Source organism: Equus caballus, chromosome 24 (genome assembly GCF_041296265.1).
Source record: "Equus caballus isolate H_3958 breed thoroughbred chromosome 24, TB-T2T, whole genome shotgun sequence".
Taxonomy (NCBI): Eukaryota; Metazoa; Chordata; class Mammalia; order Perissodactyla; family Equidae; genus Equus; species Equus caballus.
Window position 1 is genome coordinate 28,623,393 of NC_091707.1, and position 24,731 is coordinate 28,648,123.

A 24,731-nucleotide genomic window follows, 5' to 3' on the forward strand; every position below is an offset into this window, starting at 1 on the left:
GAAGGGGCCGTAGCCAATGCTGATTTGAGTGTCTATTGTTCAGACACTGTCATGCATCCTTCACATTTATCTCATTTCCATCTCACAGCACCCCAGTTGGCGATATTGTCTATCCAGTTTATAGATGGGAACTGAAAATAACTTGCTCTAGACCGCCTAACTAATATCCAAGCAGACCAGAGATTCTGACCCCGTCTACCAGAATCTTTCCACGATCCCAGCCTCCCTGAGAGAGTTTTAGTTGAACTGTTTCATTTTACTGGTGAGGAAACAGAGGCATAGGGAGAAGCTATTTGTCCTGGTTCAGCCCTTCAGTCATTGCTGAAGCTGGAGAGAAGTGGTGACCTGCCTTCAGGGTAGGAAATTTACACTCTAAGCCAAGTTGTTGCCTGCAGGCACTCTTCTGTTTTTCTGTCCTGTCTGTGTCTGTCTTGCTTTGTTCTCTTTTGTCCTCTCTTGCATCTTTTCTGTCTGTCTGGGCCCCGTACAGCTCTGTAGTGATTCCTTGTGTATGCAGAGGCTGGGTTTTTTTGCTAGACATTTGTTATTTTTGGAAAGCATTTTAGGAACGCTGTGTACGGATGCCTATACAAATGTGCTGACGGATTCATTAAGCTCTAAATGGGAAAGTGGAGTCTCCTGAGTTTGCTGCAGTGCAGAGGAAGATAGATGCTAGGATAGGTCTTAGGAGATGTCGGGGGAGAGGACTGCTCATGCAGAACAGTGAGGATGGATTTAACATTTCTTCCTTCCAGTCAGACTTTTGTTGACTTAGGTTTTCAGAGGAAATACTTGTGGGCCCCTCCCATTCCCTAGAATACCCTCCAGATTCCTTAGAACTGAAAGGGCATTTGGGGATCATCCAGGCTCACCCCTTGAGGACCAGGAAGAATGATTGACTTGCCTGAGGCCAAACCACTGCTGGTTGGTGGAGCTGGGACTTAGGGCTGTCTCCTGCATTCAGGTCCATGCTGCAGTCATCCACTGTTAGGCTCCAGAAGAGAGGTGTTGGAGACTGTTAAAGAGAAGGCTTAGGGATGGGGTGGTAGTGTGCCTGCTAGCATTCCTGCTGTCTGAAGCCTGAGGAATAGGGTAGAGGGAAAGTGTGATAACAAGAGGATGTGGTGAGCACTTCTACGGGAAGAAGACAAGGATACAAGCAATATCAAAGCAATTAAAAACATTTTCTACCATCTATCCTACCCTGGCTTAGGTGGCTTATGAAAAAAGCTGAAGGTTATTTTCATGATTTGCCGGAGGTGCGTTTTAACAAGAGTTTGGTGTTTGTGTCTTTGGGGCTTTGGAGCTGGAGATTAAAAGGAAATGGATATGGTAACATTCTGACTCTCAAGGATCTCAAAGTCCACAGGCCAACCCTGTGGCGCAGTGGTTAAGTGCGCACGTTCCACTTTGGCAGCCTGGGGTTCGCCGGTTTGGATCCTGGGTGCGGACATGGCACCGCTTGGCAAGCCATGCTGTGGTAGGCGTCCCACATATAAAGTAGAGGAAGATGGGCACGGATGTTAGCTCAGGGCCAGTCTTCCTCAGCAAAAAGAGGATTGGAAGCAGTGAGCTCAGGGCTTATCTTCCTCAAAAAAAAAAATAAAAAAGGATCTCAAAGTCCAATAGAAGAATTTGTGCCTATTGAAGCACTCTCATTTTAGTGGCACAGAAGATAAGGGAAGAAAGGGAAAGAAAGGTTAGCAAGATTGGAAGAAACCATCTATCCACGGAGTGGGGGATGGAGAGTAAACTGAAGACATCTAGAAGTAACTTCATTTCATCATTTTGGGGAGAAGAGTGGGAGGCATTAAGATCTGACCTTGTATTTTGTCCCTTCTGAGCCTCACTAGAGACTAGTGAGATATTCAAAGCAAGCGACAGCCTTATTTTACAGATGAGGAAACAAAGACAGAGATGAGGTAAGTGGCTTCCTCAAGTCAGAGCCATGGTTTCAGGGCAATGTTCTTCCTCTTGGAGGATCGTTCTGGACGGGAAATGAGTGTTCATAACACCACATTCAGCAGAGCACGGTCACCCAGCTTTTGATGTTTTGGGTTCACAGAAGTGGGAAAGGACAGACCCAGACCTTGAGGGACTGACAGTGCTGGCTCATGGGGTCTCCCTTTACCGTGTGCCATTGGGGCAGCAGCATAGTACCAAGAAAAAATCAGAAGAGTGAATGCAAATTTTCCGTGGCTCCTCCTCACTCTATGTTTTGGAGGGAAAATTGGCTGCTGGAGGAAGAGGTGGGTTTTACAAAGAGGAGTTTGGACGCTCTGGAGAGTTCTGTGGCTAAGAGAGGCCTTCGGACCGTTTTTTAGATGTGGAAATGGAAGCCAGAGAGCTTCATGACTGGCCAGCTAGTTGGTGGAGTTTGGGACTAACTCATAGCCCCAGGCCTCCTCCTCTTTTCTTACCTTTAAGTTTAAATGTTACATGCCTTGTGAGGATGGGTGAGTGCTAGCTTTGAAAATGAGGCTTAGCTCCAGGTTTCTCTTTAATGATAGTTTTTTCCAATTTACTTTTTATTGTAAAGTAAAATTGGCCATTTTAAGTGTATAGTTCAGTGATGTTCAGTACATTCATAATGTCGTGCAACCATCACCACCATCTGTCTCCATAACTCTTTTCGTCTCACAGAACTGACCCTCCATATCCATTAAACACTAACTCCCCATCTCTTGTTCCCCCAGCCCATGACAGTCACATTTCTACTTTCTATCTCTACTTAATCATAATTTTTTTTAATTGGGGGAAGTGGTCACTAACATACCAAAGGAATGCTGAAGGGAAATGATTCCTTTTTTTTTTTTTTTTTTTAAGTTTTTACCTGTGTGTTTTTCTAGGGGTGATGAATACCTAGTTCATTTGTTCTGAAGTGTTTTTCTTTTCACTTGGTCTAAAGCCACAATTCAAGGACAGGTTTTATTTTGTTTTTTAAATTCTGTGTTCAAAACAGATCCTTTCTTAAAATGATCCAATGTATAGTATCGCTCGTTCTCCACAGTACCTGGGTTCTTCTGTTCTGGGCGATACTCTGGGGTTGTGGGGATTCTCTTTTCTCTGTGTTCTTTCTGAAGCACTAACTCTTGGCTCAGTCTTGCATGACTACCCTCCGTTCATCTTATCTCTTTTCTTTGCAAAGCTGCCATTTCCATCACCCTGTCTGTTCTGCACTTGTTCAAGTGAGCTGGTGGAATTGGTCCCTTGGCTCAGGTAGCTGCTTAAGCAATAAGGGAGGAGCTAGGAGTCTTCACAACAAAACAAAACAAAACAAAACAAAACAGGAGCTCATATGTCTACATCTTCCCAATTCCACACGGGCTCCTCCCTGCAGTATTTGCGAGTTTGGTAAACATTTGCTGCCTGCCTGTCAGTTACCAGGCCTTGTGCTGGCTGTTGAAGATTCCAAGTTGAGTAATCGACAGTCCTTGCCTTCAAGGAACTTTGAGCCTAGTGACGTGAGACAGATAAACCAAAAGATGTAATAATCTGCTAGAGTTGCAGTTGTAGCAGGGTGCTAAAGGTCCTTTGGGGTAAGCAGGGGGTTAGTTCTGTTGGAGGTGGGCATGGTATGAAGTGTCAGAAAAGAATTCCTCCAGGAGATGACCCTTGTGCTAAGCCTTGAAAGTGACTCTGCTCCCGGCAGAGGGAGCAGTCAGGTTTATTTGAATGTCAGTTTGTTGAGGGAGGAGACAGGCAGTCTACAGGAAGGCCTTGCTACATTAATTTTATTTTGTATTTTATCTGTTTGAATAGGTAATGCATGCACGAGGTACAACACTCAAGGAGACTAAAAGGGAATACCTACAGTGAAAAATGAGTTTCCTTTCCTGTTAAACACTCAGTTCCCTTCCCTGAAGGCAATCGTTAGCTATCAGTTTCGTGTGCATAATACCAGAGAGAGATTTTCAGTGCATGTAGGTGTGTGTGTGCATGTGTGTGTCCTTTAAAAATACACATAAGTGCATTAATAAAAAAAAAAAAAATGTGAAAAAAAAAAACTTTCAATGTTAAAAAAAATGATATTTGGGGACAAACTTTGCTTGTCAAATTTACTGTTTTTCAGTTAGAAGAAAGTGTTTACAAATTAACATTAAAATAACTTTTCTGATTATAAACACAATGCATGCTGATTATAGAAAATTTGGAAAACAGAATTAAGAAGAAAAGAAAAATTATTCATAATTTCAAAACTTGGAGATGAGTATCTACTAGTAAAAAAATTGGGATCTGACTGTAAATAATGCATTGGGTTCTGCCTTTTTGTTTGACCTTAAATTCAGCTCAAGATCACCGTGTGGCGACATGGCTTGTAATGGCTGCCCAACATTGTTTTATGGATCTCCCATAATTTACCTAACCAATCTCTTATTGTTGGACATTTTATTGTTTCCAGCTTTTGGCTTTGTATATAACCTGAAATTAACATTGTGGCAAATACACCCTGTGCATAAACAACAACAACAAAAAAATACACATAAGTGGTTTTCTTCACATACTAATTTTGGAAGTCATTCCATGTTAGTACAGACTGAACTACCCAGGTTTTTTTTTTTGGTGGGAAGATTGGCCCTGAGCTAACATCTGTGCCAATCTTCCTCTTTTTTTGCTTGAGGAAAATTGTCCCAGAGCTAACATCTGTGCCAGTCTTCTTCTTTTTTGTATGTAGGATGCCACCACAGCATGGCTTGATGAGTGGTGTGTAGGTCTGTGCCTGGGGTCCGAGACTGCAAACCCCAGGCTGCCAAAGGGGAGCATGCGAACTTAACCACTACACCACAAGGCCGGCCCCCCAGTTCCTTTTAAACCACTGCATAATATTCTATTATATGGGTGTATGACAACTTATTTTAGTCCCCTGTCAATCTTTTGCCAGTGCAGATAATGCAGTGAATGTGTGTCATTGCACATATGTGATTTCTGAGGTCAGATTCTAGAAGTAGAATTGGTAGGTCAGAGAATATGTGTATGTTTTGGACAGATACTGTCAAATTGCCCTCCAGAGAGCTCCACATAATTATAAAAGACTAAATTAAAGATTTTTTACCACTTGGCGCTCCCCCCACTCTCCCCCAAATCCCTGCCAGAGTGAACTTCTTAAATGAGTTTGGTCCTACAGCCTCCCTGTTTGTAATGCTGTAAGTTCCATGTGGTTTTTAGGATAAAGTTTAAACTCCTCAGCCTAGCCCCTGCCTCTGGCCTCTGCCAGGAGTGCTATGCTCCCGTTGCTCTGCTGCACTTGTATTTGGTACCTCCTTCTTTTCCTTTTTTCACTGGACACATCCACTAGCAGTCAGCTTAGCATCACCTCCTCTGGGTAGTCTTTCCTGATTACCTCCACTCGTGCACAGAATACCAGAGCAGCACCCTGAGTCAGCCTCATCCATTCACTACAGAAATATTTGTTGTGCACATGCTGTGATGTGGCACACGCAGGTGTTATTCTCAGTGGTCCACTGGTTGTTGCCTTGAGGCGATGATGACTGCCTGCTAGGGTTTCCTGCTGTGGCTGCATCTAAAACAGCAGCACCAAAAGGCCCATTGCTGACTGGCTAGTGGCCCTGGGCATATCCTTTAACTTCTTCAGACCTTGGTTTTGGCATCTGTCAAATGAGGAGGTGAAGCTCGTGACATCCAAGGTCCCCACAGATCAGGTCTTATTAATAATTACCATGGCAACAGCAGCCAGTGTTTATTGTGGACTTGCAAAGTGCCAGGCACTGTGCCAAGCACTTTGTCAGATGATCCTAATTCTTACATTAACCCTTGGAAGACAGTATGGTTACTGTCCCATTTTACAGAGGGGACAACTGAGACTAAGAGAGTAATTTGGCCACAAGGTCATAATAGAGGAAACAAATTTAAATCCTGGCATTCTGACTTTACTGTTCTTAGCCACATAAATGTATACATATTCCATATATTTACTCACATGCAATTTTGTGTACTGTCTTGGATCATTCACCCCTAGACCTCTCCATGAACTGTCTCTCTTCCACAGCTTTAAAGGCTCAACTTGGAGCCTGGGTGAAAGCTGGGGACGGAAGCCTGCTACCATCACAACTCTTTAGGGGTAGTGGGTGAGGACCCAGTGGCTGGCTCTATTCTTGAACCCCTGGCTCATGCTCATTGAAGACCCTCATAGCTGCTTTTCCTTTGGACTGAGACAACTCATGTTGCTGTTTGCAGTTAACTCTTTTTAGAAGAGGGGCGTAGGCCTGAGTCAAGGCTTCAGGCTTGGATTAAAGGCAGATCTGGTTAATATCCCTGACGTAGTCTCAGGGGCATCCTTCATTAGATTTGTAGATGGCAGGCCCCCCTATCTATTTACATAAAGCCTTATTAATGGAGAAGGAGGTATGTGTGGAATTAAAATAAAAAAGGAAGGGGCTGGCCTGGTGGTGCAGCGGTTAAGTTCACACGTTCCGTTTCGGTGGCCCGGGGTTTGCAGGTTCGGATCCCAGGCACGGACCTACGAACCGCATGTCAAGCCCTGCTGTGGCAGGCATCCCATGTATAAAGTAGAGGAAGATGGGCACAGATGTTAGCTTAGGACCAGTCTTCCTCAGCAAAAAAGAGGAGGATTGGTGGCGGATGTTAGCTCAGGGCTAATCTTCCTCAAAAAAACAAAAAGAAAAAAGGAAGTGTAATCTTATTATTTGGAATACCTGTTATAAACTATGATAAATGAAATCAAATGAGTTAACTAAAATATAATAGACCCATATCATAATGTATCATCAACTCAGCTGCTTCCCTGAAGGCATGTAGAAAAAAATCCTTAAAAATCTTGACTCCTGATATTTTTTTTTAAGATATTGGTTCCTACTCTTGAAGTCTTTGTCTAGAGTCAGCGGTGGGGCTAATTAACAATTCCAACCTGTTCTCTCCCCAGTCATTGTCAGGTACAGCTAACAAGTCTGGCCTCTAGGGTCACAGGTTTGTCAGGTTCGCCTTGATTACTTAGCCCATTTTTGAGATTCGTGGCAGTCATGTCAGAGTCAGATCCTCAGGGGCTCCTCCAGCCTCTGGTGGTTGAGCAGGCCGAGCCAGGGCCCTTGGCTCTTGCTGCTGCATTCCTTCCCTAGGTGGTGTATTTCTCCCTTAAAGACACGTGTTCTCTGTTTGTTTTTTTTTCCTTTTGATTAGTTGAACTTGCTCTACGTCCAAGTGGCAAATGCAAAGCTAGACTCAGGGTGTAGCAGCTCTGTGTCAGCAGCTCCCTCTCTCCTCCTCTCTGCTGGAGCCACCGAGGCAGGCAGTGGGCAGACCCAGGGCAGTTTCTGAAAGTCCTGCTGTGCCTGACAGATCTCCGGGTGAGCCAGAGCTTGTCTCCTTCTCCTATCGCAAGGGTCTGGCTCCCCAATGCTGATGCTGATGCCAGCTTGCTGCATGCCTTGGCGTTTCCCCAGGGAGAAGTTGAAAAGCCACTTCTGAGCTTGTATCTTCTCCTGGCAGCAGAAATTCAGTTGCTAAAATTCTTTCAACTTTGTGTGTGATTATGCCTTCCTCACCTAATTGTGTAACTAACTTATGGCTAAAGTTTTCACTTAATTACATTCTTTTTCTTGTTTTTTATAGGTGAGTCTACCCCTGGCTGACTTGAGAATTCTTACTTCTGGCTTTTAAATTTTTTCTTTTTAAAATAACTTGGACGGATAAAAGATGTGCCATGGCAGGATAGCACCAAAGAGCACCTCAGCGTTTGCCGTGGCCTCCGTGGGACATGGAGTGTTCCTTCCGCTGGTGATCCTTAGCACCCTCCTTGGAGACGGACTTGCCTCAGGTAAGTTGCAGCCTGCCTTCTATGTGTGGGAGGGACAAGACTCAATACCGTTGTTTATCCCAAAGGCTGGGATAGGGGACTCTACATCTTGCGGGCAGTCTCAGTGAGAGCAGAGGGAGGGGGCTTTTGTGCTGTGGTATAGCAGGGAGCCAGTCCTGGGGGCATGGCACCAAGGGGCCTAATGAGCCAGCCAGAGGAGGGGTGTGTAGGAACCTGCTGGTGATAACATTATCACCCCCTCTCCTCTCAGCAGTAGTCATCAGGCAAGAGTGCAGGATTCAGAGCATGATGTGTGGTAAGGGTGCAGGCGGTGGAATCAAACTGTCTGTGTTTAGAGCCCAGTCCTACCACTTGCTGGCTCTGTGACCCTGCACAAGTCTCTATTTCTGTCAGCCTCAGTTTCCTCAGCTGTAGAATGGGATAATAACGGTACCTCCCTCACAGGGTAGTTGTGAAGACTGACCGAGATAACACGATAAGCACTTAAGTATTGTTGTTTAGCTCTCTATTGTTTGTTTCTTGTCCTTCTATGCTTTTTCTTAGAATGAGTTCAGAGTTGTGGTATTGCAATTTAGCGAAAACAGGATCTGGTCACTGATACTATGAACTTTGTGATGTTGGATGAGCCACTTACCATTCTGTGGCTTAGTTTTTCTATCTGTCAAATGTCCAGGGTTGACCTGGATAACATTTGAGGTCACATCTGGCTCCCTCAGTCTATACTTTCATGATTCTAAGGGCTTTCTGGTTGAAGATGGTAAGCTGATGAGCCGGGGCTAGAATGTAGCAGTGAGCCTTTTTGAGTTTGTACAGTCCTTGTTGCCTTCAACAATGCTCTGGAGAAGCATTGAGTTCTCTTCATGTGGTTCTAGACCTGGTATTGTTAGAAAGGGCGTATTTAGGGGTTTACTGTAGGCCTCTGGGTGATGCTACAGACTGTGTCTCTGTATCTGTGAGCACTGATAGGGGCCTCAGTCACTTATGATTGAGCTCACCAAGAATGGTGCTTCTACCAGACGTCAGTAGGTACAGGTGTATGGCAGTTTTCTTTGGACAGTGTTCCCTGGAGAGGCATCTCAGCTAGATTCTGGGAGCGGACTTGGACAGGGGGTGGTGTGGTATAGTGTGGCTTGTGGAGTCCCCATAGCTTAGTGCTGTCTCTTTCATTCCTTTTCTATCAACTCCCACCACCTGCTTACCTAACATATACAGATAATGGTACAATCTCATGTAATCTTATTTTTTTCTTCTAAATTGTTGGGAAAAACAATTACTGATTTTTTGTTCCATCATAGCCTTCCCCACCACCCACATACAAATTTCTTCTTCTTCACCCCATTCTGACACTTAACTCAAACTTTTCCCATAAGCCGGAGACCTCCTTGGCTGTGAGGAGCCCCTGGCCTAGCCAAGGGGGCCACTAATGGTGGGCATCATGGTTTTAGGAGGTTTCAAAGGAAAAGAAGGCTGGACTACACCAATATGCAACAAAATGAAGCAGGGCCTACATTTGTAGGGCCACTCCAAAGCTAGAGGAAGCCTCTAGAAGTGGTAGTCACAGAACCATAAAATACAGAGATCCCGTTTTGTTCAATACTTTATCTCTAGAGTAGAAGTTGGCAAACTGTGGTCCACAGGCTAAATCCTACCTCCTTTTGTATGGACTGTGAGCTGAGAATGGTTTTTATATTTTTGGATGGTTGGAGAAAACAAAAGAGTAATATTTCATGATATGTAAAAATTATGTCAAACTCACATTTTAGTGTCCATAAATGAAGTCGTATTGGAACTTAGTGATGTTCATTCATGTATATATTGTCCGTGGCTGCTTTTGTGCTACAGTGGCACAGTTGAGTAGTTATGACATAGACTGTTGGCCCCCAAAGCCTAAAATATTTTGACTTTAAAATGTCCCTTTATAGAAAAGGTTTGCCACCCTACCTCCAGCCCAGAACAAACAGTAAGTACACGGAGGAATGGAATGACTGTCCAAGCAGGAAGAAAGGAAGGACTGGTCAGACATAGGATGTACTTTAGAGGTTGTGAACTTGCCCAAGGTCTTAGGACCAGCTCATGATAGCACTAGGACCAGAACCTGGCATGCTGCCACAACTGGCCTCTTCCAAGGCTCTGCTCGGGCAGCTGTTGGTACGGCATGTTACATGGCAGTATCGGGGCAAAGTGTCTACCTCCGGGGTCTGAACTCTTTAGCCTCTTTAGCTTCATTTCCTCTACTCCCACCCTCCTTTTTATGGGCATCACTCTTGCCTCCTCCCATTCCCCACCCCAGTCTCCAACTACCCACACCTTCCCAACTTTCCATCTAAGGTCTGAAATCAATTATCAGAGACTGATGGTTCCAGATGGGCTGGATAAAGGGATTATTATTCTCCAACGTGGAAAAATGTATGTCTGTAGTGTGGGCTCAGACCAGGATGGGAAAGTTGGCTCTGGTGTTTTCTTTCCCTCCCCCATCTGCAAAGAATCCTCTCTCCCCTGCCATCCCTACCCCCTAAGTCTTTTCTTCTCGCCATAAAACATGTGTACTGGCACAGAGCAGCGTACAGGCAGGGAAGGGGTTTCACAGTTACTTAGATCCAGTGCACTAAGTTGCTGCCAATGTTTTTCCCTCTCTCTGGAGTGGCTTCTGGGGGAAGGAGGCGCCCACTCCTTGGCCTGAAACCCAGAGCACACCTGTATGGTTGTGCCTGCTGTGAGCAGCATGCCAAGCAAGCTTGCCAAGAAACCGAGACTCTCAGATACTCTGAAGTTGAAGAAAGGCAATTCACTTCAGGAAAGGTCCCCTCTTCCTCTTCCTACATTTCGTACCTGCTCCTGTAGCTGCCCCTGAACACCCATTCCAGAGGCATTTTAAAATGAGATGCTTGTAAAATACAAAGCCTTGTTACCCAGTGGGCCCTAGTAGACCCTGAATACGCTTGTTTGTACATGCGCATTCGTGACTGTGAAAATCCTACTGGACGTAGGTAAGTGGGCATCCTCTGGGGCGCAGTTTGTCTGCATAGTCTCTGGTGGTGAACACCACAGTCACCGCTAGCCTTGGCCATGATCGCTCAGGTTTAGAAGGAAAGAATCATCTATGAAGAGGTATTTAAGAATTCTGGGGTAAAGTTATGTCATATTCAGGGTTCAGTTTTCCATCCTGGTTTCTCTTATATACAACTTGGGATTTGGAGTTAGAGCAGGTGTTAGAGAGGCGTTGGGTCCAGCTTCCCCCTTGCTTATTCCTTTAGCAGAGATGGGGAGAATTAGTGAAATTTTCCTTTTTAGGAGTGGCAAAAGGAAGTGTTTCTTATTCTCTACACTCGGTCACACCATCCAGGGGAAGACCAGAATTGAAAATAAGATCTATGTGCATACTATCCAACTTGCCTTTCTTCTTGTGCTAGAGAGGAATTAGGATCCTCACTGTCCCACACTCACAGCTCCTTCCCTCTGCCTGTGATCTTAAGAAACTTGCAGTATGACCTTAGGGAAATCACTTGACCTCTTCGTGTCTCCTATAAAACAGAAACAAGATCCTTAAGGATGTTAGGCTGGTAGTGTTTAGACTAATAAAAATGATTGGAAGGTACTTGGCATATAAAACATAGAGTGTGGTTCCCAAGTAATAACAGCAACAGAGTTGGTATGTGAACTACTGTTGAATCATGCTGGGCAGGGGACTTTATGCAGAGGATATCTTTTGCCTTCTTTAAAAAACAAAACTGAAGGCTTGGAGATAAGGAACTGGGAGGAGGTGTCAAACTTGACCAGTTGAGGAAGGATCCATTACTTCAGGAATCCTCTTTGCCCTCCATGTTTGCGTTGTTTGATGGTCTCAACCCAGCTGGCTCGCTGACTCACATAAAAAGCTTTTGATTTTCATTCTCCCCTTTCCTGAGCATATTTACTGAAAAATCTCAGGATATTACCTGTTTTCGATTTTTTCCCCCCTTAAAATGTTGCCATGACAGTTTAGGCCATGTTAAAACATCACACATGTACCTAGAGCAATTTTAAAATATCAAGGAAAGCTGCCGTCTGCGTTTCTGCACAGTGGAGTGAGAAAGCCAGGCAGTTAGTGTTCATTGAAGATGGAAAATGTTGAGAACCAGGCTCTCTGGGGATGACGTGGCTTTGGCCCTTAACATTGCTATGACAGAGAGATGTTGGCAGGTGGCCTTGGCTCACCATCTCTGATGGGACCTGGAGTCAGAGATAATGTACGCTGAGCTGAGAGGTAGGAAACTGATGTGTGTAGAGCATCTTTATGTGTCAAGCTCTGTTATCATCCCATTTAAAGCTCTCAGAACACCTATGAGCTAGGTTGTCATGTAACCATTTTACAAATGAGAAACTGAGGCAGAGAGTGGTTAGGTAACTTGCTCAGAGACAGACAGTTCTAGGTGGTGAAGCTGGCTGGTGTTTATGCCCAGTCTGTCTGACTCTGCTGCCCATGGTCTGCTGAGAACCGCACTACCTGTGCTGAGTGGCAGGCTTCTCTGAGACCCGTTTCTCATGTTACCCTATTGGAGCACTCAGATCAACCTTCAGAGGATTATTTTGACAGAGGAAGAAAGATACTGTCTGTTTTCTCCTCTAGATAAAGGATGCAGGAGTCATCTCTGGGTTACCATTTTTCCCTCTGTGGTTGTTTCTGTTCTCATCTACAATGGCCCTTGGCTCTTTAGTTCCCAGTTTAGGCACAAGCTTTGCCAAGGCAGTTCTATTCTTGGAAAAGAACAATAGGGACCACAGCAAATTGTTCGCTAAATGAGGATGTAGTTCCCAAAACATCCGCAGAGCATCTTCCTGTCAGCTGCAAACCCTCCTGATGAAGTGATGTAATCTCACCATGGGATAATTACCTGTGACTATAAAAAGACTTGAGGATTGTAGTAGGAGGCTGGATGGGTTGTACAGAGCTTGTTTGACCCTGGCGTCATGAAAGACATTGAAAAATTACCCTCTGCAAGAGGCTAATTGTTGTGCCATGTTTACAACATTGCAAACACTTGGTACAAGCCTTACACTGTAACTTTCGAACAAAAGGAAAAAGGAGTCCACCAGAATGAACCCCTAAGTGGGTCTCAGTTGGGTTAAAGCCCTCATTAAACACAGATTCCACCTGCCAAGCAAAGGTACCCCACTACCCTGACCTAACTGGCAAGCTTGGAGCTTATCCGTCGTACCTGCCCAACTCTTTCTGCAAAAGGGGGTCACAGGATGCTAATAAAAAAAAACTAGGGGCCGGCCCGGTGGCACAGTGGTTAAGTTCACACTTTCCGCTTCTTGGCGGCCCGGGGTTCGCCGGTTCACATCCCGGGTGCAGACGTGGCACTGCTTAGCAAGCCATGCTGTGGTAGGCATACCACATATAAAGTAGAGGAAGATGGGCATGGATGTTAGCTCAGGGCCAGTCTTCCTCAGCAAAAAGAGGAGGATTGGCAGCAGTGAGCTCAGGGCTAATCTTCCTTGGAAAAAAAAACGAAACTAGAGTTAGCACTCAGAGTCTTTAATTATTCTAGGTAGGTTTGCAGGTGAACTCTTTTCACCACCTCTTACCCACTGGGAGATTCCTTTCCTCCGCATCACTCGAGTGTGAGTCTGCAGAGGGCGTGAGCAGGCCTCCCATTCCAGGTCGCTGATGCTGGTATGGCTGGCTGCTTGGACTGTGGCCACATCAGGAGTGACCTTGGCTCAACTCATGTTTAGCCTTGGGGCCCAGAGGGACAGCAGTGTTTAGAGACAACCTCTTCGTGCTGCAGTATGAATGAGGGGTGCTGGCTGCTGACTTCTCCCAGCCCTCTCATCTACCTCACCTTAGGCCAACCTAAAGCATGCAATCTAAGTTCACTGGAAGATGAGGGTGAGATTATAACTATTAAAAAAAGGATTGTTCATGGGCTGGCCCCGTGGCCGAGTGGTTAAGTTCGCGCGCTCTGCTGCAGGCGGCCCAGTGTTTCGTTAGTTTGAATCCTGGGCGCGGACATGGCACTGCTCATCAGACCACGCTGAGGCAGCATCCCACATGCCACAACTAGAAGAACCCACAACGAAGAATACACAACTATGTACCGGGGGACTTTGGGGAGAAAAAGGAAAAAATAAAATCTTTAAAAAAAAAAAAAAAAAAAAAAGGATTGTTCCTAGGATTTCTTCACATAGTTGTCTTTTGTCTGGTGGGATAGGATTCAACTCATAAACACCTTAAAATAGCAAATACCACCTGTGACTCTCAAGGAGCCACTGAGGTCACTGGGACAGCTCGGTATAATATGTAGCTATTGTTATGCTCCAACTCTGCCCCTTGTTTTTTTTTAGAGAAGCATGTATTCTGATTAAAAGCGTGGACTACAAAGTCAGATTGCCTGGATTTGAATACTGCCCCCACCTCTAGCTACCTACACCTTGGGGAACTTTCCCGACCTCACTGTCGATGTTTCCCTAGAGTGGGGATGATAGCAGTGCCTTCTAAAATCGTTGCAAGGATTAAATAAGATAGTATATGGAAAGCACTTAGGACATGGCCTAACATACAAAGAAGGAATTCCCAGGTTGGAAGATCAGATTCCAGCACCAACTGATACAGCCTACACTTGAGATGCCACACCTAATTAGTTCAGACAGACTCAGGGGTGGAAGGTGCTCCTTGTTTCTTCTGTATCTGTTGGATTCTCTTTGATTCAGTTCAGTACTTAGTAGAATTAGATACATAATTCATATGTCCCTAATTCTCAAGTACCACATGTTGGCATCCCATGAATGAAGACAAGTAGAAGAGAGCAGTAATGCCCCTTTGCGACATTGCTGCCTGGGGATCAGCTAGGTAACCACACAGTAAGCCATTCCTTTCAGTGAGGCTGTCTTGTTGGCATTTCAGAGGCAGAGTTCCTCAAAGCGGCTGCTATTTGTTAGGTACTTTTGGAGTCATTTTTGAAACCTTTCAAATTTGAGAATGCCAAGGATCTGTTCTTTTAAAGATAGATTTCATTTCATCAGCACTGTGAAGTGATTGAAGGATTACATTTTGGAAGATTCCTAAACACATCCGGGAGAATACATTAGACTCAAAGAATAAAAACTCTGTATCTTCTTTCCGTGTGGTGTTCCTTTTGCCTCCTACTTTTCTGAGCTATACTACTTGACAACATTGCTTCTTGTAAGAGCCTTTTCCTAGCTAGATTCATTCGCTTCCCCAGAGATGGAGATTTTTCCCTTGTTCAACAACTTTGACTTGTTAGATTTGCCAGTATCTCAATCTTTTAAAGTATAATTGTTTAATCATCCAAAATTCTTGGACCTAGTGCAGGGAAGATAAGCAGATTCTCTTTAAGATTTCTTCTTTGCAAAGCTTTTTTGTCTTTTTAAATTCACAAAAGTATTTTAGGCATTTCATTCCTAGAGGAGAAATGTGTTTCAGGAAGTTATGGCCAAGTACAAGCAGGGTTATAAAATAATTCTGTTGTAGCCTTTGTTATTCAGAGTAACAAGCAACACTTTCTGAAATACAAAGGGCCTGGCCGTCAGTTATTCACATGCAGTAGACACGTCTCTTTGGGAGAGGGCAGGATCTGTGTGTTTATTGTCACTGGCTTCAGTTCTGACAGTTCGACCTTGACTCTGGCAATGGTGGGAAGCACAAGGGAATGTCGTTGGGATTGTCACACACAAGATGAGGAGTGAGTGGGCACGACAGGCTGCCTGTCAGTATTTACTGAGCAATGGTCTCTGCACAGTGAGGTGTGGGGGCAGAAGGGAGAGAAGCCTGGGATGTTTGTGCTTCCTGGTTGATCTCTATTTTACAGGCCAGATTGCAGAGCACTCAGTGGTGTCTTGAGCCGGTGCAGCCCTACTAAGTCTTCTGATAACCATGCTTAGTTGCTCAGAATTGCTGATTAATGGTCCATGAAGTTAGCTGGTGACTTCAGTAGGGTGTGTGGCTCTCTGCTTTATACCCCTCACACGGTAGACCCCTTCAGTCTTTGCTCTTATAGGACTTCTGCTATACATGTGTCTCTAAGTCTTAGTTCTTGGTTTTGTAAGTGTTTGCACATAAGCTCTTGAAGGTAGGGACAAAGTTCATTATGCATTACTTCTTTGCTAACTTGGCCAGTGGTCACCCCAGGTGGACCCAACAGGCATACCCTGAGGAAGGTACTCTAATGAGAGGAGGTCACTCCTGGCAGGATTGTGCAGAATCAGCCCTTCCTGTATGTGAGGACAAGCAGGACAAGTTCATGGTCCTGTGAGCAGCAGCAGCCTGTGGGACTCCCCTGCTTGTTTATGGGTTCCCATAATATTCTGTCCTCAGGTTTCTGGGGAGTTGAGAAACGTATGAAAGTATTTTCTTGTCTAGGGGATGCAGGTGGTGGGGCTCCTCTGAGGGGAAAGGAGTAGGACCGAGGAGGCTGCCCAGAAGACTTCAGCACAGAGTGTGCTACCTTTAGATTTGGGGAGGATCTTTGAACCCAATGTGAGTCCCCCTAGGTGATGAGGAGGGTGGAAAGGTAGGTTTTCTTTACCTGTGGGGAGTGAGGGTCACGTGGAGGAATGCGTGTGAAAACCATGCTGGCTCTAAAACATATCCTGCCATTAGAGAGGGACTGGGCAAGGGCAGCTGGGATGGGTTTGGCTTCCCTTCCTCACCCACAGCTCCCTTACCTGTGTCCCTCAAGTCATGACTAAAGGGACTCCTTTTTCCCCTTTCCATGAACATTAGCACCTTCGAGCCTATTCTCACTCTGTTCTTCCAGTGGCTAGATTCCTGTGGCTGGAATCCTGCTGCTTCTCTCCCTCCCATACTTCTCTTTATCCTTCAAGATCCAGTTCAAAGTCACCTCCTCTGTGAGACACCCCCCATCCCCTTACCACTAGAATTATTAGAGTCTGAAGGAAGGAGAGTAGGCTTTGTGTGTATTTCTTGAATGGAATTAGCAAGCGCTCCTAGTTTCAGTCCTTTCTCTTGAGAGGATGTCAGAGGGGTTTTCCTGTGAACAGGATTCCATTTCCTACAATCTTGACTATCTTTGATTTGGAGGGATTGGACAACTTGTTAAGCTTTCTGGGAATTGCAGCTTTGGGGAACGTGAACCCTTTGTCCTGCAGGTCATGATACACAAACCCTGTAGAAGTGCTCCAACCCCTGACCACCGAGGGTTGCCAGGGTTGCTGTGGGACAGATTTGGTTTAGTATTTTCATAAGCATCAGTAACTGATTTAGCAAGTATGTGTTGACATAAGATGGGCAGGGAGGACAGCAGGAGATGTGTAATGCCATGGAGGGCTTTCTGGGGCCAGGTCCTGGATCTTGATGGGAGTTATCACATGAAGTTTGGTCCTGTAAGAGGAAGTCAGCTGCAGCCAGGATCAGTATTCTACGCCAGGAGGAGCTGATGGTTCAGCACTCTGATTCATTCACAATTACTTGCTGAGCTGAGTGCCAAGAATGTGCCAGCTACAATTCTGTATGATATGTGCTACTATCAGGGAGTCATTGCACTACAGTGGAATACACAGAGGAGGGGCTCCTGACTCAAACTGGGATGGGCAAGGAAGGCTTCTCTAAGGGAGAGACATCTACAACTGAAGGCAAATAGGAGCTAGCAAGTAGGGACAGGTTGGCATGGTAAGGTTAAGAATGCAGCCTCTTGGGCCAGGTAGGCTGGTTTGAATCCTAGTTCTGCCACGAACATGTTGTGTAATTTTGAGCAAGTTTCTCAAAGTTGATGTCCCTCAATTTTCATATGTGTGAAATTGGGATTATAACATACTTACCATATAGGGTTTTGGTGTTATCATCAGTGTTGTTATTAATGTACCTTACCAGTGGCAAGTACAGTCAGCATGTTGGGGGCAGTCTGGAGGGAGGAGAGGAAGAGAATAGAGTGTCTGCTTTGATTGCCTTGACCCTCCCTTTGAAACTTGCCATGTCACTTGTGTTGAAACCTTGGAAATCCAGTACACTCGATCCCTGACACTGATTTGCCTCTCACCGTTGTGGATGATTGAGTGGTCTCCTCTACTTTGGTGGAGTATATTTGGAAGCTAGAGTTTCAAAAAAGAAAATAAATAGAGTCTAGCCTTAGCCTGTGAGTTTAGAGATTTGGGCTGAACGTCACCAAAAGCACAGTTTGGGGGAAGCACCTAGTGGGGTGTAAGGGTGCTGGTAGAGGCAGGTGCCTTTCCTAGCTGAGTTGTCAGAGTTGAGGAAAGGAAGGAGGAAGAAGGAAGAGGGAGAGGGGAAGGAGGAACAAGCTCAGTGCTGGAGTGTCCTAAAGATCAAAGGGTTAAAGAAAAAACAGACATCAGTTAGTGTATTAAGGGTTGGATAAGTCTAAACAGGGAAATAAGGAGGGCTGGAGTAGGTGTTGATTTTGGTGCAAGCTGTGGAGAAGATTGGAGATGAGAAGAATGGCAGTCAGGCTCCTATTTGCCCATGGGAACAGGAAGTGACTGGCTAAATGAGGCTGCCCTCCCAGCCTGCCTGAGGGGAGGAGGTCACTCAGGACAGACTCCTCATCCTCTGCCTCAGCCCAGCCAGTCCATGGGAGGTGTGTCTGACAAGGACTCCTTATTTCAGCCTCTCTGACACACCGCATGGGGTCCCATGTGGGTTTTATCACGTCAGGAATTCCACAGGGAGGCTGGAGGCTGTCGGAGGTTCCTGATTGATTGGGAAGGGAGAAGAGTGGAGGAGCAGCTGGGGCCTGTGGATATATTCCAGGACTCGTCGTCTTGGATCGGACCAGGGTAACTGGAGACATGGTGGTGAGGACTGTCTGTGATTTGATGTGTCAGGGGGTGCAGAGAACTGTTGTGACTTCCAGCAGAGAAACACGTTGAGTTTCTTCAGAGTGATTTTCAGCAAAGGAGTCCGTTCTGCTCGCTCTTCTTCTCAGCACCCCGTTAGGCAGTTTAGAGGCTTTTCAGTCCCTCTTCCTGCCATTCAGAAATTCTGTTACTAGTAATGGCAGACCCTGGCCTTGCAGGAATAATTAAGGTTGTGACTAATAGGATTAAGTGAGATAATATACGTAGAAGTGCTGGGTAAGTAATAAAAGCTCTTCCAATGGAAGGGATTATTATAATGCTTTTTTAGTCAGCATCTCTTTTCTGAATTGCTCAAAGCACTTAGTTAACACTAACTGTCACTCTTTTATCTATCCCTGGGCTGGCGTTTAATAGCCCCCTTTGAATATAAGGTCAAACTAGGGTTTCCAACAGAACCCCAAATCTTGAGTTTGAAGCCCAAATCTATGGAGTCTAAATCTAAAGCTTGGACCTCCAAATGTGATAATGCCTCATTCCTGGGAATAAAGAAGGTGAGAAGAGAAAGGGAAGGGAGGGATCATTAAAAAAAATTTTTGTTTTTCTCCCACAGACAGCTGGTCGTGTCAGACAAGGGTGTCATAGTCAGGATTTTGAGACACCTGGAAATCGGACATCCATTTTCCTTTGAGAAACCACAGACTCTCTGTTGGGAATGAGGGCTTGATATAAGCTGGCGAGGCACGAGGCTCATCAGCAGAGGTGTGGGGCAAAGAATAGAGAAGCAGAGAGGGAGCTGGCAGGTTTCTTAATTCTGTTCTGTTTAGGCTGTGGTTGGTGGTACCAAGAAAGTATCAGGGGACCCACAACAGGTGCTTGTTGTATTCTGCAGGTCCCATGGTGAAACCACTTGGCGGTGAGGTCAGGAACCTCCCTGAGTGTCTGTCCCAGGCCGGTTTTCCTACAGAACAAATACTGCAGCCTACATTTGGCGGGATGGCATCTGGGCAGAGCAGCCTCACGTCAGCCCTCCAGTCAAGGAGAATCCTAGGCCTCTTGGCCCACCTTTGTCTCTTCTGAAGGCTGGTGAAGAGAGGTTCTGTTTTGTCCACATTACTAGGTAAAGCCCCTTAGGGTCATCAGGGCCTTTCTTCCCAAGCCTGTGCTTTCCTGCTTCTGATCATGGCTTAAAGGACAGTTTGTGTACTTTCTTGGACAAGGTCTTGAACCCTGGAAGCAGGAGAAGGATATGCTGAGTTGAGAAGCTCCTTCTTCCTCCACGGGGAGCTATGTGGGCTCCTAGCCTTGAAATTCTAGAGGTTGTTCAGGTGTGCCAGTTAAGAGTCACATACTTGTGAGAGAACCAAAAGGTTATGTGCACCATTGGGTCTCGAATTTGAGCCTGTATCAGAATCCCCTGGAGGACCCAGATTACTGGGCCCCACCTCCAGAGTTTCTGATTTAGTGGGTCTGCGATGAGGCCTGAGAATTTGCATTTCTACTAAATTCTTACATGCTGCTGCTGCTGATTTGGGGCCCACACTTTGAGAACCACTGGTTTACAGTTGGAGTGAACAAGCTCATCTGACCCTTTTCAGAGCAAATTTTGGTGAGGTGGGAACAGAGGGATGGAGAGGTCTTGAACCCATTGGGGAGAGAGGTGGTTCAGAAATAGGATGCCACAGGTACACCAACCTAATTTGAAATCTGGGAAATGGTTAAATGATTAAGGGAGATGCTGGTAGGTCTCTCTGTTACCTTCTCTGGGCAGCCTCTGGCCCTTGCCAACTATCCTACAGAGTAAGGAGCCAGACCTGGTGAGCCCCTGGCATTTCCTCCCTTCTCTTCTTATTCTGCCCTCTTAGGCAGCAGTGAGCTCTGAAAGTCTGTATTTTAGGAAGTCTTCCCATGTTTTGGGGTGTGTGGTATGAAGAACAGGGCCCTGAGCTGGGGGTCCCGAGCATCAGCCCCAGCACTGCCTCTGATGAGCAGTGACTAGAAGGCGCCTGAGTTTGCTCAAGGGTGAAATGAGGTATGGACTAGCTCTCCAGGGCCCTTTGAGCTCTGACATCCTGGATTCTTTAATGCATCCTCTAACAGCTTCCTCCCCCAGGGTCAGGAACTTGTTTTTTTTATTTTTTACGTGTGTGAGAACTTCAGTTGATAAGCAGTACTGAATCAGAATCCTATCCAGAGACCGGCTTACTGAAAGTGAAACTAGAGAATAGTTTGGGAATTGAAGTCACTGTTCTTTTTTTTTTTTTTTGAGGAAGATTAGCCTTGAGCTAACTACTGCCAATCCTCCTCTTTTTGCTGAGGAATACTGGCCCTGAGCTAACATCCGTGCCCATCTTCTTCTACCCTATACGTGGAACGCCTACCGCAGCATGGCGTGCCACGCGGTGCCATGTCCACACCTGGGATCCGAACTGGTGAACCCTGGCCCACCGAGAAGCGGAATGTGCGAACTGAACCGCTGCCGCCACTGGGCCAGCCCCTGGAGTCACTTTTCTTTTTAGAGAGTTGCTGGCCTCTGCAGTTATGCTGCTTCCATAAAACCTGTGTCCAGAGGGGAATGGCTTAGCATTCTTGTTGGGTGCTGATCCTTTACTCCAGATCGTCATACTTGACTGCAAGGTCTCATAGGCTGTCTGATCAGTTCTAGTTTCCAGGTGCTCAGGATTGTTATTCCACATTCTCCACTGCCTGGCATAGTGCACATGGTAGGCCTGTGTAGATATTTGCTGGGTGGATGGAATAGAGGTTGTATCCATGTACCTCTTTTCCTTTCCTTCAGTTTCTCCCTTCCTTCTTAACTTTGTATAATTGTCCTCCTCCCTTCCTTCTCCCCTCCCTCCCATCCTTCCTCCCTCTCCTTCCTTTGTACTCATTTTAACTCCTTTGCACTCTGGCAGAGCTGGCCATCGATATTTGTACATTCAGCATGTTAGGGGTTGGGGTGTGCCCAAGGGATCACAAAAGACCCTACTTAAGCTGTCTGTGTGAGGGGCGCACCCAGAGCTGCCCAGTCTTTTCCTTTTCCCTTCTCTCTTCTCACTTTGTCTAGGAGTTGCAGACTGTTTTCACCGTCCTAGAGGAGTTTGCTGTTCTGCAGATTGAACTTGATCCTCTTTTCAGCCTTTATTTCCTGCTGTTTGTATTGGCAGGCTAAAGGACTCCTGGCTTGGAGAGAATTCGCACATCCTGCCTCAGAACTATTGTCTGGCCCTGTCTTTCCAACCGCTGTCTGAAGAGGCAAAAGGAAGACTTCCCAGCCTTGCTTAATTGTCACTTAGCCCCTCTAATCCTGCCTGGGCAGCTTTCAGGCAGCTCAAGCACTGACTAGCCCGAGGTCTTCCCTGAAATAGGGAAAGACTGAGGTAGATTTAATTCATTTTAAGTCCAATCACCAGCCTTTTAATGATTCCATTCATTTTCTCCCTTCTGAACGCCCTCCTGTTAACAGTAATTGGAAATCTGACTGTTTCCCCACTACCCTCCTTTAATCTGAGGCAGCTGGATACTGCACTCCGCTTTTTCATTTACTGGAAGAGTGGTTGGAAGATGGTTTTAATGACTGGCTTTGGCAGTACTTCCAGAAGCTGAGACTGTTGCTGTGCTTAAGTTCACACCCACTTGGGGGCCTCAGTCTTGCTCACCTTGCCCCTATAAAACTCTACTTAGTTCTTGGTGTGCAGATGGGAAGAGGTCCCCATGAGAATGCTCTCTTGTCCCAGGCAGTATACGCAAGCTTTTCATCACTCAACATTTGTGGACCTCCAGGGCTGTGCCAGGCACTGTTGTAGTTGCTGAGTGTTTCCCTGGCACCTCCTTCTCGCCCTGGTGGAAGTGCAGAGGCCTAAGTACGTAAGTTTCCAGCAGGGTGGTGGCTGCCCACAGACCTTGGGAACTGTAGTCTCTGAGGCTTGCTTTCTCTGTGTTTTTATAGTTACAATGCCTATTTCTGTGCTTTCCCTTTCTTGGCTCTAAAGATGTATAAATAATATGAACCACCTCTTGAGATGAGAGAAATAATGGGTAGCAATAGCTATAACAGCTTGACAAGATATATACCATGTTGTATTGATGTCCTCACAATAAATTTACCACAGCCAGTATAGGATAAAGCTGGGATTTGAACCCAAGGCCTCCCATTGCAAATCAAATACTTTTTGTACTACTGTGTGTGTGTGTTTTTAACACTGACTTACCCGTGCCATTGTCTTTAGTATTATTTCAACCACTTAAGTGTTAAGAAGCTATTATGTATGCACTGGGCCCTCTGCCAGGAACTGAGGGCCTCATAGTCTAATTGGGGGGGAAAGATAAGAGAGTACATCTTCGTTTCCCTTGAGTGGTTCATGTATTGAGTGCTATTAGAAAGAAGAGAATTAACCCTGACGTCATCCAGGAAGGCTTCCAGAAGAGCTGAGACTTACACTGGGCCTGTTGGGAAGGCAAGATCTAAACAATAGGAGATGTGGGAAGGGGAATTTAGTATTTTGCCACCTGAGACTCTGGGATACAGAGAAGGTGGTGAGGTTTGTCTCCTTCACACTTAGAAAACCAACGCCACTGGGGTGATGGTTCTCCAACTTTACCATGCTTTTAAAATCAGATTCCCACACCTCATGCCCACTAAGAACCATTCAGTCAGTCTGAGGTGCAGCCCAGCAATCTATATTCTTTAGAAGTTTTTTAGTAATATGAAACAGTCTCCCAGCCCTTCAGTTCTCCTTCCTGAAGAGAAGAAACCAAGGGTACAGATTTCATTTTTTCTCTTCCAGAGGTAGAAGCTGTTTAACCAGCTGCCCCATAGTTCTGTTACAGGTGGTGAGGGTGGCCCATACTTTGAGAAACACTGTACTCTAAAGGAATGCTGGTGCCCTCCATCTTGCAGAATACATTAGGGGTCAGGGACCTGGGTTTTGACCTCATAGAGGCTCCCTCCTGAGGACCAAGTGTTCAGAATAAACTAAGGAGGAATGGGAGGCGTGGATATTAAATGGTGTAAGTTAAACTGACTCTGATAGCAGCTGGGTTAGTTTGGCTGCTATCTTGACTTGAAGGTAGGTGGGCCATTGAGGCGAGTACCTTTAAAACAAAGTCCAGATCTTCCTCTGTTAAGAAAAGCATTTTTACAGATGCTGCTTGTGGCTTAGTCTTCACATGAGTATGTTTCAGGGGAGGGGGTCTGGAGTCAGTCACTGCATGGGTGGAAACAGGTCTGGGATTCAGGGTTGGATACTTGAGAGCCATGGAAAAGATAATCCCATGTCTTCCATAGGATTTGGCAGTGTTGGCGAATCTTAAGCATTTCTGACTGTAGTTTGGGACCAAATGGGACCTAGAGTGGTTATGAAGATTAGAACAGTTATCAATTATCAAACACCCTGTTAATAAATGACCTGCCTTTTGGGGGTGTTAAAAAAATGCCTATAGTATAGTGAAAAGAATTCACACTTAATATGCAATATGTACCAGGTAATAGCCACTTTAAATCTATTACCCCATTTTCAGTTTTTCAATGAAAATTTTCAAACATTAAAAAAATATGGAGACTAATATCTTGCTGCCTAGATTTAGTATTCTGCTCAGATCTTTTCCTCCTGAGGTAACCAGTATCCTAAATTAATGTGTATCCTTCCAACTATGTTTCTGTGTTTTTACATACTTACATATGTATTTACGTGTATTTTATTTATTACATGTACATGTTTTACATACTTATACATGGATTACTAAGCAATATAAAATATTGCTTAATATGTTTCAAAATGTATATGATCTTCCATAGACTCCTTTTTTCACTCAACATTGTTTTTGAGATTTACCCATGTTGATATGTTTGTTTTACTTCTAACATAGCATCCCATTGTGCTGATATACCAAAATATTTGTAACCATTCTCTCATTGATGGACATATAAATGACTTGAGTTTTTCACTGTTAGGAACAGTTGTGCAAGGAATATCCTTCTACGTGTGTCCCAAGTGTGTCTTCAAAATTTCTCTGGCATATATACCTGGCAGTGGAGTTGTTGGATTATTAGAAGTACACAACTTCAATTTTCTAGATATTGCCAGATAGCTCTTTAAAGTAGTTGTATCAGTTTACACCACTGGTGATATATAAGAAAATTGTTGGTTCTCCACATGCTTTGCAA

At 45.2% G+C, this 24,731-nt stretch overlaps 1 protein-coding gene across 2 annotated transcripts in view; it reads left to right on the forward strand.

The window, feature by feature from the left end:
- Positions 1 to 24,731, forward strand: part of SUSD6 (sushi domain containing 6) — a 93,871-nt gene that overhangs the window by 36,945 nt on the left and 32,195 nt on the right. Inside the window, exons 1-2 of one of the 2 annotated variants that reach the window (XM_023627993.2) lie at positions 7,156 to 7,322; positions 7,588 to 7,792. In XM_023627993.2, coding sequence (XP_023483761.1) covers positions 7,672 to 7,792 — 121 coding nt within the window. In that variant the 5' untranslated portion in view covers positions 7,156 to 7,322; positions 7,588 to 7,671. Of the gene's footprint in view, positions 1 to 7,155; positions 7,323 to 7,587; positions 7,793 to 24,731 lie in introns of those variants that run through there. The other variant, XM_023627992.2, reaches the window with a different exon arrangement.